The following is a 14783-nucleotide window of genomic DNA, read 5'->3' as shown; positions in this document are numbered from 1 at the left end:
ATCTATAGGGATGCAGAGACAAGCATCATTTTATTATAGTAATAAAGGACAGGAGGAATACGTTCTTGTGGATTTGTTCCCTTTGAAAATTTTATCTATGAAAAGAGAAAAATACTGTGTTTTTAAAGACAGCAGAGATATAAAATATCCATTTCATATGCAAGGCTGAGTTTAACTTCATGTGGACTTTCTATTTTCCCAAACGTTTAGCCACAAAATCATACAAAACCATACATATATCCTAACACACAACAGAATATGCCTAGCCTATATATTCATTTACTTCCTTCAATTTTTTCAAAGGCTACTCCTTAAAAATAAAAAGTCACATTTACTAATGAAGTAATATATAACTTAAACCCACCAGATTTTTTTTTTAATTATCACTGGTGATACTCCAGTTTGAGCAGCATATTAAGCTTGCTGTTGCCTTATTGCTGTACTCCCCAGTGCTGAGGTCATGCCTGGAGATCATGCAAGGCAGTAAGTGGGTGTAAGATAAAAAGCACCACATGCCCCTGGCTTACCTCTCTTCGACGTCCTGAAGTGCAGCTCCTCCAGGTTGCCTCCTCCGCAGCACTGCCAAAATGCCCTCCGAGAGGTTAAGCAAGCATCAGTCCCTTACACTCAGAGTCAGGGCACTCTGCTCTGCCCACACTGTGCCCCTTGCCCACCATGGCAGGCAGCCCACAAAATGGGCCACCATTCACCGGCTACTCACCTTGCACCCATGGGTGAGATGTGCCCTTTGGGGACTCTCCAATCCTGTACCTCTCACAGCCCACTTCATCATCACTCCTCTCCTCTACCTCACGGGCACTGAACAAGCCAAAGGTGCTCTGGCACTGGACAGGTTTCTGATCAATAAATTACTCTGCTTTACATGGTTCAAATTTAAGCTTTTATTAGGTTTTTAAATTAAAAAAATAAATTTCGTTATTAAATAGTGGAATGGGTCTAAACTAATGTTTACATATTAATTCACTTGCTTTAGGATACCACCAGAGAAATAATTGAAGTTTACCACCTGGACAAAACTTTCTGTTAGAAAGCTCAACAGTGGCGTAATTCAGTTAAACAGGAAAAAGAAAGCCCCAAAAGTCTTAATGTTTACAATGAACGTTAGAAGTAAACCTCTGGTTTTAGTGTGATCCAACTCTAGTTTCCATCACAAAGGCAGTCATTGTATTCAGAATACTATACCACAGTGCTAATGTCATCAGCTTCATCTGGTTTCTTTTGCCTGCTTGGCAGGGATTTCAAGTACTCCAGGTGCCTCCTTGCATCCTCCTGGTTCTGTCGGACGTAATAAACCACGTAGGAGATCACCATGGTGAACCAGCCAAACATGGTGACCAGCATGGCGTAGTCAGTAGTCTTTTTAGGGAGGTTGCAGAGGTCGGCGTCGTTGGCAGCGTTGAGGAAGGGTCTCCCTGCGTGCTCGTCCAGCACAGAGGTCTTGCAGATGACGTTGTTGGCCGTCTCGTGGTTGGAGGCCATGCTCCGCAGCACCTGCTGCAGTGTGCAGTCACAGTGCCAGGGGTTGTTGGCAATTCTGGCCCTGGCCTTCAGGTTGTTGAAAGCGTTTTTGTGCACGCTTTTAATCCGGTTGTCGGACAAATCCAGAGTCTGCAAGGTTTCTGCCACCCCTTTAAAGGCATGTTCATCGATAAACTCAATCCCATTTTTTGATAAATTGAGGACTCTCAATTGGTGCAAGTCCTTAAAAATTTCGTTTGGGATAGATGTTATCTGATTGGAGTCCAAATAAAGTAAGACTGTTTCTGGAGGAAGATCTCTGGGTATCTCCTTGAGGTTTGCATTGCTACAGCTGACATTCAGACCTCCGGAGAGGGAACAGAGGCAGCCTTTTGGGCACATACTGGCAGAATGAAAACACAGTATCATGAGGACAAAACTTTGTAAGAGCAGACACATGGAGAGGGAACGAGTTAACCACAGGTCTACCAAATGCATGCTGGGCTGTCAGCATAATCACACGACCACTTCTCATTCAGCCGACGGCGGGAAAAGGATCGGCAAAGCTGAAACGCGGCTTCATTTTCTTCGGCGGGATTAGCAAAAACTGGTTACTTGCACACGGGCTTCCTCATGGTCAATATGCTTCTTAGAAGCATGCCTACAGAGAAGAAGGAAAAAAGGTTTTTTATACCACGAACTCAAATTCTAACTTTGTTTTCATTAAAAAAAAAAAAAAAAAATAAAAAGATGTTAAAGGGAAATACCACACTAAAGGAATGATTTATTATCTTAAATAACTCCTATTAGCATTAATCTGAGTTTAGTGCATAAATCCCCAGGACATTTTTAAGAGGATAGAGTACACTTACTACAAATTGCACAGGTTTGGTCTTTAATACTTATTAGAGAAGGCACTGGTTTGCTTTTATCACCGACTCTTCTAAAACAGCTATAAAACTAAATTGCATTTTCCCTTCTGAAATAGAAGATGCATCGATAGGAGCTAAGACTTGTATCTCCAGCAACAGTGACAGGTTAAGTGAGGAATCTGTGATGGTTAATGTGAACTTGTCTCAAAATAATTTATGCTATTTTAAGTCCAAATCCAAGTACTTCAGCAAGGAAATATTTTTACATATCAAGGAACAAAAATCAGGTAAAGCAAATGCTGCTACAAGATGCCACAATCACCCACCACCTCCTTGTTTGTCTCCCCCTCCTTCTCTTTTGCTTTAGAATGCTGGATTTCTTGTACCTCCCAGCATTTGGTAAGAGCCACAGACATAATTTCTACCTCCAGTTTTTTTGAAAATTTTCTTTTCATGTAACAAAAAGAAATGGAACAATTGCAAAAAACTCACATATCCCATCCTCCAAAAAAAAACCCAAAAAACTCATATGAGCCAAACACTAAAATATCTTATTCATGGCATGTAATTTGCTAATAGGACATATGAAAAATACTGTTTCTGCTTCTCCCCCCTTAAGCTGGCTTTAAAATAGGAAACATCCAGAAGCTTTTCCATTTTCTCCTTTAACTGGAATACAAATAGAGAAGTCTGAAATGCTGACCTATATGGTTTCAAAGACAACCCTTCCTGCCCACCACCACCCCTATTATGGTAAACTATGAATTTAAAACAACAACAGGTCCATTTGTTTTCATGTACATGCTCTCTGTCTTTGTAGAAGCTCAGATATGTGTAGCTTTCAGGTTGTATTTACATATAAATGAATTATGTTTTTTTCTAAATCCACACTCTAGCCCACTGAACAAGAAAATCCCTGCATGGAGGATATGTGTGATTTTACATGGAAAGAGAGAAATTGCATTGCAATCACTTTTTTACTTGCAGAACTGACATACCAACTGCAGTTGCTGACACATTGCAGTAATATGGATCGGATGTGTCAAGCATAATTTCCAACTCATAGCTCAAGTTCTATTTAACCCTTTCTGCTGAGGCTCTGTATGTCAGTAACCCCACAGGAAAAGAAAAATAAAACATCCCAAACCAATCTTAACAGCATGTATATTACTTGTATGGCTCGGGAATGCTCACACAAGCTCAGCATACTCTCACTGCAACTACTGGAGAGAGTAATGTATCACCACTAATCTTCAACTTACCTATTGTTCAAATCAGTGATTGCCCAAGAACCTAAACAGAAAGCTTCCATTTGGATTCCATAAACTTCTATTCTCAAATTAAAAAGAAATGTGAGAAATTGTGAAGTTAACCCTGGAAATGTGAAACTGCTTAGAAGGGAACTAAGTAGAGCATGAAAAGCTCCCTTTGAGGAAAGAGAGGTGAGGTAGCACCTCCCGAGTCAAGGAAATCCTTCATAACCTCTTGTGGGAAAAACAGGGTTTACATGAAACAACCCTGTTGCAGTGGGTGCATCTTTCCCATTTCTCCCTTTGGCTCTTTGGTCACTGGAGTGCCTGCTCTTCAGACCAGACAGAAATATGCTACAGGAGGGGATAAGCTCCAGAAGTTGTTTTTTCCCAGCCTGCCCAAAAGCGCTAAGTACTTGCTAAAATGTGCAGCCCATTCGGAGGCCAAGCTGGAGCTGGCAGCTGCTCCCCCTGGCACTCGGAGCCGGCAATCTGCTGCTCCCTCCAGCAGCCCCGGGTGTTGTGGCAGGACAGCCTGTCCCCTGGAAAAACAGCCACCTATTTTCTTTTCCCTTCATGTTCATGTGTCTCACTACTGTGCTGCTGCACCAGAAGAGTAGATGAGTGGTGCATCTCATCACCACAGAAGGAGCATCATCTCATCACTTCTTCTTGTACACAGTGGCTTCCCACCACCACCACTGGAGCTCTACTGCAGGAAGGGACTGGGGAGAAAGAGCAAAGACCTGAAGTAGTCTCGGGTGTTTCATTGCATTGAAGCACAAAAATGATACTGTTCTCATCAGAGTGTCACAAATGAATGTCAAATTTGCTTCATTACAGGCTAAAAAAACCCAGTCAACCTGGAAATACAGCGTAGACTCTGCTGAGTCCTCCACTAGTTACACCACCAAAGAGCATGTATCAGAGGCCCCAAGCCCCTTTGTAGAACATCCTGATCCCACAGAAGACAAATGAATCTATTTAATGCATTAATGTGTTTAGAGAAAGAAGTAGAGTCATTAGAGTCTCAGTGTTTAATGAAGCAGTGCCTCTTCTAAAGGCCTAACTAAGTAAATTAATATAGAGAGGAAAGAACTCTCAATGTTTTAAGTTGCTAGATAGAGCAAATACAAGTTTAAACCTGCAATTAACAACCCACTCAACAAAACTCGTCTGAATAAGAACAAAGCTCAGCAAATTCCCAGTAAATTAGCCAGAAGAAACACAATGGGACTGAGCATCAGTCAGGGTAAACAGAGCTTCCTTTGCTTCAGAATATGCGCTTGAAGGGATATCTGAGGTTTGTTTTCAACAATAAACTTAGAGCAAGAACTTTCTTTACTTCTAGTGACTGCAAGAAAAGAAAAGAAAACTAGGATTCACATATTTTTAATGCCAGTAGGAAGATCTGTGGCTTCTTGAGCTGTATCTAATTTCCTCTTGCTTGGAATACAATAAATAAAGAAGGTGTCAAAGTTGGAACAAACACAATAGAGATATACCAGAAGAAGCAGTAATGACTACAGACAAAAGGATGAAAGACACAGAATTAAAATAAATATGTGAATTAATTATAAATCTGCAAATAAAGCAAAAAGAAAAAAAGAAATTAAAAAGTGAACGAAGGCACAGGGAAATGACAGCAATACCAGGAGCACTTGCAGCACTGTGGTATAAAAAGGCTTTTTGTGCACATTTCTAAAATACAAGTACAAACATCAAGTCAAATGTTGCAGGGGAATAATACTACAGACAAAAGATTGCACAGAAGAGCTCTTTACAGTCTTACAATTTAAACAGTTTTCCAAGGCTTCCTCTTCTCAAGTTCCCCCAAGACCATTCACTCAGTGCCTACATCCAACAATGTAGGAAAATGTACAAATCCTGAAATCCTTGGGGAAAACACACTGCTTTTAATACATAGTGAGATTTCTACTGAGCTTCAGGCGTCAGGTACTTGCAAGTGTTTGTCTTTACTACAAACAAGGTGCAGAGACTGTATCTTAGCTCCTGAATGCAACACTACTAAATTATCTAATTGAATAATAACTTCTCCCCACAAGAACCAGTGTTGTGAGGAAGCACTGGTGCCTCCAACTACTGACATGGGAAAAGGCTCCACAGACTCAAGAAAGTCTAACAGAAAGTCCAGGACAAGACAGCCTGCAATATTAATTTATCCTGTTTTGTCTTCAAAGAAAGGCATAGGAGGATAGGAAATCCTATAACCACCACACAGAACAGACAAAAAACGACACAGGCTGAGATGTTTCGATGTTTAGGGCAATACTAAGGCAACAAAAGGTGCAGAAAAAGACAATTCATCATATATGTTTAGTTAAATATGTCTGACTAGGAGAAGGGGTTTCTACTGCAGTGTTGAGACTTTCAGAGTCCACATGGCAGCTTTGGTCATCACCCAAGTACTCACACATCCCCTGCCTCATAAAAGAGAATGGAACAGATACCAAATCCTTACTTGAGAGCCAGCCACTGGTCTCAGAGGACTCAAAAGCAGAAACTACAACCAACGTTGAGAGGTATTCTGCCTACAGTATGTTGAACACACCCACACACACAATCCCCCAAACCCTCAGGTGAAATCAGTGGTGCCATTTGTTGATGACACTCTTCCTGCAAATTTGTACCTTTCAGATGCAAGAGAGGGATTTACTTCCTATTTGTTCAGCAGATGGCTTCTCCAGGCATTGTGTATCTACATTTTAGTAGGTTTCTTCAAAGATTACTTTCTAGCACTACCAAAATAACCTGTGACAGTAAAATATCTTTGTTCAAGTGGTTCCAGTAGGACAACACTTGGAATTTCACCTGAATTCTCAGATGGTGTCAGGTAAATTCCCAAACATTTTTTTTGAGGAAAAATCAAGACCATTACCCTTCTCCTGACAGTTCTTTATCAAGCAAGATCTCACACATAAAGACAAAACCCTGACCTAATGTAATGTATTTAATATAAATGTTTTTATGGGAAGATTCCTGTTGTAAATCACAGAATGAGGGCCACAAATTAAGTCTGTAGAACAGGATCACACAGGTACATGCCAACACAAGAGCCCCCAGACTCACATACAACATCCTCACTTGTTTTGCCTGCTTGTCAAACACTCATGGGAAGAATAAGCAGCAGCTCTCTGCTGTCTCTTCAAAGCTGGACCCACTGATGAAAAAGATTTCATCTATAACTCCAGCAATGTCAAAGGGGTCACAGCTAACTACTAATGCTCAGCAACTGCACACACAATTTGTACTTAAGGTTACTGAAGGCTCCATGATTAGAAAGGAATTTCTTTTTACTGTAGCCGATGTGCTCAAACGAGCAGGCAGGACCAGAACAGGGAAAACGAAGAAGCCAATGGATCAACCACAGGGGGTGAGCTGTTGGCTGCATCATGACAATACTCAATCTGTCTGGTCTGTCACTTTTCAACCACCAGAAAAACTGGAAAAAATTATGAACAATCCAGCTTCCTAAGAATGTGGATCATAGGGACTGATGCACAATTCACCTGCCTAGGCTTACCATGCTTCCAAGGATATACAGCTGTAAAGCTTAAGTGACTTTGCTACTAAATTTAGGCACGGTACCCAGAGAAGCCCTCATTTGAAAATGGATCCCAAATGGCACTGCAGAGCTCCACAATCCCTGGGATCACAGATTCCACAACAAACATCACTGTGTTTTCAGTTAATACTGAAGGTATCCCCACAAACAACTGCAGCCCCCCACATGAGAGATGCACTGCACCTATCAGGGTGCCTCCCATCCTCCTCTTGTACAGCCCGTACAACTCACATATGAACCTAGAGACAGCTCCAATTTCTATGGGCAGCTCTGCTGCCTTCAAAAGAAGCTCTCAACTCCCAATAAGCCCTCAGGAGATCCCTGAAAAAGAGCTCAACTTTTCAAGCCTGGTCTAAGTAAAGTCCTACCCTTAAGAGTAACAACTTTCTTGCGTGCCAGGATCGGAATTTTGATACAGAATTAGAAAAGTCCAGGAAATGAGACTCCTACAGGGCTCTTTTTTTAGACATCTTTAAAGCAAACTTGCATTTTGAATAAATATTAAAATTTTATAACTAAAAATCCATTAAATGGAGCACTGAAAAAGATCATTATTTTAACTTCCAGAAAATTACTGAAATGCTTTATAGTTTTGAAAGACCTGACATTATTATAACTTTTTTCCCTTCTTTAAGACATTGACTATGTTGGTTAATAGAAAAGATTCTCATTGATAAATCTAGTTTTCTATTTTCTATTAAAACAGGTCTTGACTTTGCCATATTGAGTATTTTTGGGTTACATTTGATTTAGCAAATTAACCATTGAAATAGAAAATATGCCCCTTTCTAGTACATTGTTTCCCATGAGTTCTGCTTCCTGTAATGCCAGTCTACTTCTTATAAAACACACACTCCCCACCCTGCTATCCCCCATCCATAGAGCTGTGGTTGATTACTTTAGTTTTTTTTCCCACTGTCATAAAAGCCATGTACTACTTTATCTCTAAAAATATTACCTTGCAATTAGTATTGACAAAACAGCCATAAGATGGAGATTATAGGCTAAAATTAACAGGTGATTTTCCAGCCCGAAAAGTCCAGTTAGCTAGAGGACTAAGGACAGGACAATTTTATCTGAACCCAAAGAAAGAGATTTGCCACCACTACTCCCAAACAATTGCTAATGGCATATTTAGGAAGAGCTAAAACAGAGAAGATATTTGGAGAAAGAACTGTTTATACATCCTACCCTTAATGAATCTTACACTCCTGATAAGTACAGACCTCCCAGTAAGCTGCACACTGGGCTGTCCTGTGCACCAGGTTGGAGAGATCTGAGCCTCTGGAGGCCAGCAGACTCTATGCACATTGGGGAAAAACCTCCAACAAATCCTGCCTGGCTCCACCAACACCTGCAGGCTGAATCAGCCCACAAATTTTAAAAACCCAAGATTGATGTAAAAATAAGAAGTTGAGGGGTTTTTTTTACACACCTATGGATATATGATAAAACTACACCATGGCAATGTGACTGACGAGTGGCCACTGAGCTGAAAAGTGATCACACTTGAGAGCTGGAGCTGGACAGGAGCAGTAGGACCCAAAGGGGAACGTAGCAGCCACTTCTGACCTCTGTGCTGTCTGTGCACTATCAAATATCAAATTGCATGGGTACCAAGTGAATTCCTCCAAACAAACAACACAATCCTTTAAAATAACGCCACCTATGTGCTGTTAGCCCACCAGGACCAAGGGCAATCTCACTAGCTGCACAGAGGGACTGAGAGTCAGGCAACTCAACCCTCTCCATGGCTCCAGGACAACATGAAGAATTTCCATTCAGCAGATAAAACAAGAACCTGGTTTGGATTCCCAAGACAATCCGTGCCTTTCACACATCTCTCCCTGTCACTCCTCAGTTGTGGAGGCCTGGCTGCTCCACAGCTCAGCCACCTTGAAGGTAGGCAGTTAAGATGCTATGAAGCACCAAACCAGAGAGGTGCCATGACCTGCTTGCAAGGTGCCAGGTCATTTCAATTCCCAGATGAAAGTCTCCAGCAGTGGAAGAGTTTCAGGATTTCAGAATATGGCAAGATGAAAAATCCTAAAGCAGTAAAAAGAGAAATTAATAGAAGCCAATGGCAAATGAGGTGGGAAAAAAGGGGTGCAAAAGATCACTGATTCTATGAATAATTGAAATGTCATGATTAATCAGTGTGAGCCTGAACTTAAACTACATAATGGATTCATTATCTAATGAAACACCAAATGTACTCAAACTGAAATATTCTCCCCTAGGACAGGACTCAGAATGCCAATCGACATTTTGTTCCCAAAAAACATCCAGTTATAGGCATCTATATATAACTGCAAACCTTTTCCAGTTGTAGAAGCAAAGCGTGTAGGTAAAGGTTTATAGATCCTAAGCTATGAATGCCCTCCCTTACCTGTCACAGAGTAATAAAATGGTTGAGGAGAGCCAAATGAACGTTTTAAGCTATAATTACTTTCTGATTGTGAGATCACTGAATGTATCACTCCTTATTACAGATTAACATCTTAATTATACTGTGTGGGCAAATGAATCAGCACTTTAAGACTGATGGGTTGGGTTCATGTTCAGAAATGTATTTGACTTTTTTTCCTTTTCACATCAAGTCAGGAATTATTTCGCAAGTCTCAGCTGATAAATAATTGTGTGAAACTTAGCAGATATAATAACAGATTGATGACATAAAAAATATTACCAATCATCTCCTATGATGCTTTGCTTTTGGAAGTCTTCTGTGGCAACACATTTCTTGGAATGAAATTTGGTAACTTGCTGGAAATTAAAGAAACAGCTGCTGGGGATGCTGTTAGACCTCGTTCTTTTGAGCCTTAACAAAGATTGAATCACGTGCTTTTTAGAAGGCATTCAGTGCTGCCTACTTCTCTTTGTTATCTCCTGCATCCTCTTCATCTGACATAGACAATAGATGGCTCCTGTCCCTTCCCTGAGCAATATACCCTGATGGGAAATATAAACAGCATTTTGTGTGCACACCTATGCCATTTGAAAAAAAAAAAAGTTACATAGACTTACACTGCATATGTAGTTGCAACATAAAGCAAGTTAAAAATGAAAGGCACAAGATGTAGGATACATTATAATCTTTAACATCATTTATCACTACATTCAGAAGAAATTGTCTTGACAACCTATAGAAGAAATGAACAAAGATCAAGATATGCCAGTTACTGCTCAGCAAACACATCTGCAAAAAGATTTTTTACTACCATATAAGAACATGAAAAACCACATTACAGATGCTAAAGGAAAATGCTCCAACACACATAAACAACTACTTGTGAAGAGCTCTCCAAAGCCTCATCACTTTTTTCTAGATTATTAGTGTGTATCAGAGTTTGGGATTATATTCTAGCAAGTCTCAGTCACATTTTCTGAGAAAACATCAACAACCATTCTATTTGGAAAGAAAATCCTTTCCAGTTGCAGCTGAGTCAATCCTCCACATAATCTATAGTAGGAAAAAAATATACTCTGAAAGCTTAAAATAACCTGAAGTGGAAATGCTTCATCTTTCTTGGGTAAAGAGATCCAGACTAAAGTCCTGTCTAAAGTCTGGTTATGAGGAGAATACCTAGGAGCCTTTCATGAATAAGGAATGCTGTAGGTTTTCAAGAAATCTGATACAACCCAATGGAAAATGCTTTCATCATGAGATGTCAATTTCACAATATTCGTCGATTTATTTTTCTCCCATATTATAAAATAACATGATCAAAGTGAAACAGACAAGTGCCCAGTTGGAGCCATACTCTTTCCAGTAGCTAATGATGGATGCTCCTTCAACTTAATTAGGCAGAATCTATCAGATCAGAGAAAATCTTGTCTTGATCTCAAGATAATTACACTGATTACCTCAATGATTACCAGCATAATCAGTGGCAAGTCTTGCAATTTAATCTTGATAACTGCATCTGGTGACTGCAGATGGTGTCCTTGCCCAGTTGAAGACCTCATTCTATTTTTGCAAAGTGCAAATCTAATCCCTGCTAACAAAACTGTGTTATCAGAAACCGACAGACCTTTAAGAAACTAAGGCTATTGCAAAGTCAAGCAAGATTCAGACCACCTAGAGACCCTTCTTCCTCTTTTAAGGGTGTTTATTTGGTTCTGTGTACTGTGATCTTTAGGCTCATTTGAGGTTCACCCAAATGCTCCTGCAACTTAGTAGAGGACAGGGCTTGTGATTAGGCTGGGAGGCTGTGCTGATAATAAAGTCAGCAAGGCAGAAATGAGCGTGCTGACCTGAGGGCACTGTTCAGCAAGGGACACACTGGTGGCTCTGCAAAGCTGCCATCAATGCCCAAAGCAGCAGCAGGACAGCAGGACAGCTGCTGGCAGCAAAAACCTGGGCACCAGGGAATGCTGCAAGAGGGGGCTGTGGAGTCTGAAGCATGACAGGGAGAAGGAAAACAAAGCAGAGAATGGCTGAAAGCTGCTTTTCCCAGCTGACCCTCCGTCACAGAGCAGCTTCCCAGGACAATGGGTCACCACAGATGAAACCACTTCTTGGTTTAGATAGCTTAACAGGAAATACAGATGTGAGCAGAGGAAGTGCCACAGTGACAGTTCAGCACCCACTTTCACAAACTCTTGCTTTTACTGGGTCTAGATTACCCTGCTGCGTTAAAACCCAGGAAGCCAAGGCTGCTTCTCTTCCTGCACTCTTCTCTTCCTGTCACTCTTCCCAGTGACACAAACACAGAACAATAATTCATGGCACAAAGAATTTGAAAGGAAAGAAGCCAGCAGAAGCTATTACTAAAATGAAGCAACCTGAATAATATTAATACACAGGATGAGACTAGCAAGAAAAAGAACATACTTCTAGAGCAATTTCTCTGAAAAAATCTTAAAGGGGAGAAAAAAACCCACAAGATAAATTAGCAAAAGGGGACAGCAGTTAAAATATAGTACCTCAGCAGTTATTAATTCAGCTCCTTGTGCTTTGAAATATGCTACCTGTATACTAACAGGACCTTAAAGAAGCATGCAGAAGTAGAGTAACTAATTTAGAAAAATGCAAGAAAAATAAAATGTGTACCAGCATATAAAAGAAACCAATCAAGTTTGAAAGTTCCAATTAAAAGCTCTAAACCTAAGAGTGAATGCTCAAAACCACAAGCTTCTCCTAATGAAATTAAAATTGTGATTTAACAATATAATTCAGAAAATAGCAAAAGAGACAGCAAGTATGGAATAATTATGAGATCAATAAGCAATTAAGCAACTTTAAAAGACATTCCAGTAACCTACAATCAAGTGACACACTGAGTTAGCTGCAAGCCATTTGACCTTGCCTGGCTGATCAGTGATGCTGGTTTTACTGTGCCAATGGTTATTACACCTGCACACTGCCATTTGCATAGCTGGAGAGCCAAGAGCATTCCATTTCTGCACTAAAGGTGTCAAGCAAAGTATCATAACCTACTGTATCAAACCATCCACCCAAAAACCACATCCCCACTTCTAATATTTCAATCCATGAACAGCTTCAAATAACTGTAATTTCTTTTTCATTAGCTTGCGAGGGAAACTTACTCTTTTTTTCTGTCCTAATAATAGATTTTCCCTCTATATTTAGGTATCATTATAGCTCTAAAAGCTCAACATGTGGTAATCTGAAATAGTCAGACTCAGAGATTTTGTACTTTCATGAAAGCAAGACTAGTAGGTTCCCATCAGGACCCACTTTTAGCTCTGCCGGCTGCTACTACCATTAGAAGCTGTGGAAAAAACTAGCCCAAGTACAACTTCTGCTGCCCTGCTTCAGGTGAGGATCTTCCAAGAAAGAAAAATCTAGCAGTGTAAAGCTTCAATGCCATCTTGTGCTGGCAGCACTTCCCTAATTAAGAATTCAAGGCCAGATGGAGCCATTAGATCATCTAATCTGACCCCCTGCCTACCACATGACGTGTCGTTTTACCAGTAAACCTCATATTGAGCCCAAAAATTTAGGTCAGACTGAAGTATGTCTGAACTGAGAAGACTTCTGTGTGCCCAGGGCAGTACCTTTTGTGCCCACTGTTCTTGCAGCACCCTGTATCAACAATCACCATAAGAGTTAAACTACTCCAGCAGACACATCTGCTCCACCAGGATCCAGACACCAAGCAAGAAAGAGTGTTTGTTTTCAAAAGAAAGGCTGTACTGGAAGATAATGTTCCACTGTTCAGCATCAAGAGTTCTATGTTACCACCTTCTCCAAATGAAAGTTAAACAAACTGGCTATTTTTTAATCTGCTGGTGAGTTACATCAGGCCCCCAGCTGCCATTAATGAACAGTTCTAATTACATGTGTTACACCTAAGCAACAATCAGCATGTTTTCATTTTGAAAGAAGTGCTCTGGAGCATCCCCAAGGCTTCTCAGGAAGTCAGGTAATTTTTATTTTTTTTTTTAACCATATAGTAGGACTTCTCCAAAGTCATAATAAAACTTGCTGTATTAAGTGTCTCTTCTGAGGACATAAAATGATAGCAAGTCATTATTACAACTTGACGTTGCAGGCTGAAATCCTTTAAGGGTTGGTTCTCTGACCATTACTCAGCAAAAATCTTTAGCCTGTTTGCAGCTCATCAGCTGGTAAGGGGCAAGAGAGCCTTCGACATTCACCACACTGAAATAAAAGTTATCGCCAACTGCTAAATGAAAGGAACAGCTCTAAGAAAAAAAAAAATCTGCTTTTCTCAGTGGAAATAAGCACCAGTCTTTAATAGACATGGAACCTAGCTGTGCAAAAAACAAAAGCAAGGCACAGCTGCTTGACACCGAGTGTGCAGAGATCTTCCAGTTAGTCGTTTTTCCCAAGGAGAAAACAAAAGGAAGGAAGAGCCAAAATGAAGTGTTGCAATGGCTACCTCCAAGAAGAGAACAAACCCTTGAGGTCACATTTTCGCTAAAGGAAAAGAGGTCTTTATCAGCAACACTAGAGCACAACAGGAACTTGGTTCAATAAAACTCTTATTTTAAAGACAAGAATGTATCAGCTCTTTGTGTGTCCCCTCTGTATAACCTCTGAGGTTATACAGCCAAGTTGACTTTGGCAGACCTAGGTGATACAAAAAGCAGGAGTTGTGAAGGAAAAAAAAATCTTGATTAGCTGGGCAATGATCCAATAAGCAAGACACTTGAGGCTGCAAGTTCACAGCTGAAGAAGCTCAGGTAGAAATAATTTATAGCAAATTAAGTTAGGTCATGATAATGAAATTTAAAGACATGTGGGGCACAATTAATTTTACTAAGGCTTGTTGAAAAGTGAAACCCAAGCAGAGCAAACAGGAAGGCTAATTTAACTCTGGTTACTGTTGGCACTGGCACTGAGATAAACTTAACTTGACACACTTGGAATGGGAAAGAGAATATAAGAATAGGATTTTAAAAAAAATTTAACACCATTTCTCCACATTTCAGAGGAAAACAGGGCAAATTCAATCCTGTGAATCAAGGCTGCTTGTTTCCCAATTTTAAAACATCCTGGCACACAGCCCTCAGTGGCAAGTGCAGTGAAAACAGCTGATTGCAAGGGTTGGGAAAGGATGGATAACAACATCTGCAGTGAGAAGCCCCTGCCATTAAGGAGCA

General features: G+C 40.4%; 1 protein-coding gene across 11 annotated transcripts in view; it reads right to left on the bottom strand.

The window, feature by feature from the left end:
- Window positions 1-878: 878 nt before the first annotated feature.
- Window positions 879-14783, bottom strand: part of LRRC3B (leucine rich repeat containing 3B) — a 45107-nt gene continuing 31202 nt past the window's right edge. For all 11 annotated transcript variants that reach the window (XM_071429385.1, XM_071429391.1, XM_071429384.1 and 8 more), the window contains one exon: window positions 879-2140. In XM_071429385.1, the coding sequence (XP_071285486.1) occupies window positions 1198-1977 (780 nt within the window). In that variant the 5' untranslated portion in view covers window positions 1978-2140 and the 3' untranslated portion in view covers window positions 879-1197. The remainder of the gene's footprint in view (window positions 2141-14783) is intronic.

This window comes from Agelaius tricolor, unplaced genomic scaffold (assembly GCF_023055355.1).
Source record: "Agelaius tricolor isolate 1412-34295 unplaced genomic scaffold, bAgeTri1.0.p SCAF_6, whole genome shotgun sequence".
Lineage (NCBI taxonomy): Eukaryota > Metazoa > Chordata > Aves > Passeriformes > Icteridae > Agelaius > Agelaius tricolor.
The sequence above is the reverse complement of the archived record's forward strand: the minus strand, read 5'-3'. Positions and strand labels throughout refer to the sequence as shown.